General features: G+C 34.5%; 1 protein-coding gene across 2 annotated transcripts in view; it reads left to right on the plus strand.

The window, feature by feature from the left end:
* The first annotated feature begins 1,058 nt into the window (after nucleotides 1-1,058).
* The window catches only part of LOC107730403 (T-cell surface antigen CD2-like), a 10,486-nt gene continuing 7,817 nt past the window's right edge, over nucleotides 1,059-3,727 (plus strand). For both annotated transcript variants that reach the window (XM_016541245.1, XM_016541246.1), the window contains exons 1-2: nucleotides 1,059-1,279; nucleotides 2,850-3,008. In XM_016541245.1, coding sequence (XP_016396731.1) covers nucleotides 1,222-1,279; nucleotides 2,850-3,008 — 217 coding nt within the window. In that variant the 5' untranslated portion in view covers nucleotides 1,059-1,221. The remainder of the gene's footprint in view (nucleotides 1,280-2,849; nucleotides 3,009-3,727) is intronic.

Below are 3,727 nucleotides of genomic sequence, written 5' to 3' on the forward strand. Positions count from 1 at the left end.
CTGTACTCATCTTAAATGCACACTATCAGGGTTAACATTAATCTTCCTTGCTTTTATCACAGGTTTGAGGACCCGCTCTGTGTAATAAACAATGACAAATTATGAAAGTTCAGTTCACGGTGAAAACAAAATGAAATCAAACGCAACTTACAAAAAGTTGCTTTGACATGTTTTTGGACATTTACCATGATAGTACTGTGATATTTTTGGAAGTACCTTGGATTACTATGTTAACATGGTGCATGCATTTCAGTAAAGCTCTGTTTCTTGCAAGTGAGGCTACGTACAACCATTAAAGTAAAAATACAATGGTTTATTAATATTAATATTAATGAATTTAATAATCAATATCCACTCACCCATAACAACCAAGGTGAATTTTTGTTCCTGCTCTTTACATACTGTTGATGTCAATGGAATAAAGTTATTTTAAAAGGGAAGTTGTCCAGAAGATGGCAGTATTGTATGAAAATTAAATAGTCATGCAGTTGTTTATATGTTAAAAAAGGTCACTGGTATATAAACGGCAAGGTTTTTATTATACTTAGGCTATTTGTTTACTGTGTTTACATTCTTGTTTACCTTAAAGAATGTCCAGAAATATGTCAAATCAATAGCAATACACAGAAAGTGTGATGTATCAGACCAGAATATAAAATAAACACATTGGGCTAAATACTGTACTTTTTCAAAATGACAGATGGTTTTGCACCAAAATATACTGTGGAGTTTGACACGCGGCCATTGATGTTTTCTCCCACAATTCAAACAGATCTGAAACTTCTTTTTAGGTCGTGAGCCACCAGTTGAGAAACACTGTCCTAGATTGATCCAGTATAAGTTTACATATGCATCACACTCAGAGCAAGCCTTTCTGTATGATTTTTCTATCTGCCTAAATCATGTAAAATCATTTTTAAATCAGTGCTTGCCAGCTTTCTAGTCCGCAGGATTGAGATAAAAATAGCTGGCCAAGTTCACAAAATATCAGATCCATCCTAAATGTGTTAAAACACCTGCATGACAGTGCAGCACATTAGATGGCATCCTTCCACACCTGTGCTGCACAGTGTCAAAATGCCTCCGTCTGCACAACTGACATCTTTAGTTCTTGGCACAGTCTGCGTAACCGCCAACTCTGATCGCGAACAGGAAATTCTTTCTGTTTCCTCCAGTTGATTGTGAAAAGGTTCTGGAACATTTGCTGTTTTCAGAAGAGCAATGAGCTGCCAATACAGTCTCTTATTTTTATTCCTCTGCGGCTTTGCTGCGCTCACTGGTAAGTTGTGATTACATTTTGTATACGTGTTAGTAGACTAAAGTGTATTGGCTCTTTTTTCCCTTAATTTTAGTTGACCTTATTATACTGTTGACCTTATTATATTTTGTTGTTGAGGTCCAACATTACGATGTGATTAACATATTAAGGATAGTAATCCACATTATCCTTTGGTCTCATGCATATTGTGCTATTTAATATCAAAACAATGACTATAAATTATGTGAAAATAATCACTGTAAATCCTGTTTTTTCAGTTAACTTGAAAAAAGTACTTTATATAGGAACATCTAAATTCACTTGTCATTCAAGAATCAGATCAGGTAGAAATATCTCCTAAAGGCAACACATGCCCTTGGACTCTGTACTGTACTGATATAGTCATTTTTGGCCATTTTTAAATGCAAATCTAGTGGCGTTTACATGCAAACCGCTGCAATGAGAGTTTGTTTGCATCTACATTTAACAGAAACACTTACAGAAAGTGGAATATAGAGATAAGTAGTCAAATTCTAGCGGAGACCTTCAGGCCTGTTACGAGTTCTTCAAAATAGGTGCTTTAAAAGATCTTTTTTTCCCCAGTGTTTCCAGGAAGAGCATTTAACATCAATGGAACTTCTGCATTCCACAAAAGGTTCTTTATAGTTATAAAATGCTTCTTTAGATCATTTAAAAAATGTGAAGCTAAGGAAAAAAGAGGTACTTTTAAGAACTTTTGACTGAAAGGTTCTTTGAAGACCTAAAAATGGTCTATTGCACCCCCCTTGAAACTTTTTATTTTTATTTTTTTTTAGTTGAAACCTTTATTTTTGTCTCATGGAGAGGTTGGCATAAAGTAACTAAATTATTAAAGAGTAACTAAGATTTCAGTTGCTAAAAGGTTTTGAGTCAAAAGACTTACTTAACAAATGCTCATTTTATTAGGCACCGATTTGTTGGTTTCAAACATCATGTACAAAAACTTTCTTAAAATGGAACAATTTTTATTACATTCCAGTATCATCTTATTATTTTTGTAATATCTGTTGAATAAATAGGTGAACGCAATAGAGAAGACTAAGAGAAGACACGAGTCACTATATAACAAAGGCAGATTTGAACTGAATCATTGTACTGTATTCTCAGGACACGGCCTTGTTTCATATAAATGTCAAATCAGGGCATAGATTTTGTAATTTTACATTGTTTAGTTTTATTTTTATACTTATTTTATAACTTGGTTATAGTTTGGTCTGAGTTTTGCCGTTTCCTGAATTGCTGTTTCATAATAGTTTTACTGTTTAGATTCTAATGAAAAGACTGTGATATGCTCTCTAAAGCAGGTCCACATTTGTGACAACTTACCCCATTCAGTTTGATAACACGCCCTATTGTTATAGGAGTCAGTGTGTGTTAAATGAACCCTAACATTTTTTTTTAAAATGGACAATAATGGCAGAATAGGATTTTGAACTGAGATGAAGGTTAGTGTTCCTTGACTTTAAAAAAGAAACCCATTCTGAGAATCACATATGAGTGCATGAATCCTGTTGAGTTTTATTAAATGCTAATATCATTTTATTTGTTATAGTTGCAGTGATATGTAAAACAGAACTACTAGAGGGAGCGTCCTGTACCCTAAAGCTGCCAATAACAAACACTGACAAATCTAGTGAGATCAAATGGGCCCATACCGCCAGTAACGCTGTCATTGAGAGGAAAAATAATAAGAACAAATCAAACACTCCAGGTCTAAAAATGGAAGATGATGGATCATTAAAATTTGAAAGTGTTAGTCTGAAGAACACCGGCAAATATACATACACTGTTTTTAATGCTGACGGTACACAGATTGATGCTGGAGAAAAGGAAATTATCGTTTATGGTAAGAGGACAAATATTCATATGCTTTCACCATAATAACAAAATAAGAGTGTATATTTCTACAGTAATTCCAGTAGAAGTTAACCACCATGTTTCTGTCACAGCAACGGCTCCTAAACCTATTGTGAAGATCGACTGCAAAGGTGCTGACGTTACACTCACCTGTGACATTAGAGACCGTACAGATCTGACTGTCTCCTGGTATAAAGAAGACAATATCATCCAGAATGAAAAAAACACAAAACTGCTCTTGACATCTGCTCAAATACAGGAGAATAAACTGTACTCATGCAGTGTAAGCAATCCTGTCAGCTATCATCAAAGTGACAGCGTTACAGTATCATGTAAGTCTTTTATTTATTTTACATGCTTCTCATTCTTCAATGTACTAACTTTGTGTTATAATTATGCATGATGCAGCTTTTAGGATTTTATTTTATAAATGGATGTTTTTTTTAATGATTGACTTGTTTGCTACTGATTTCATGACATCTGCTCTTGTCTTACAGGTCCTACAGGTGAAGGTGACCCAGGTGGTCCTCGTAAACTCTTTGGCCCTGATTTCTGGATCATGGTGAGCATTTT

Source organism: Sinocyclocheilus rhinocerous, unplaced genomic scaffold (genome assembly GCF_001515625.1).
Source record: "Sinocyclocheilus rhinocerous isolate Xijiao unplaced genomic scaffold, SAMN03320098_v1.1 scaffold548, whole genome shotgun sequence".
NCBI lineage: Eukaryota > Metazoa > Chordata > Actinopteri > Cypriniformes > Cyprinidae > Sinocyclocheilus > Sinocyclocheilus rhinocerous.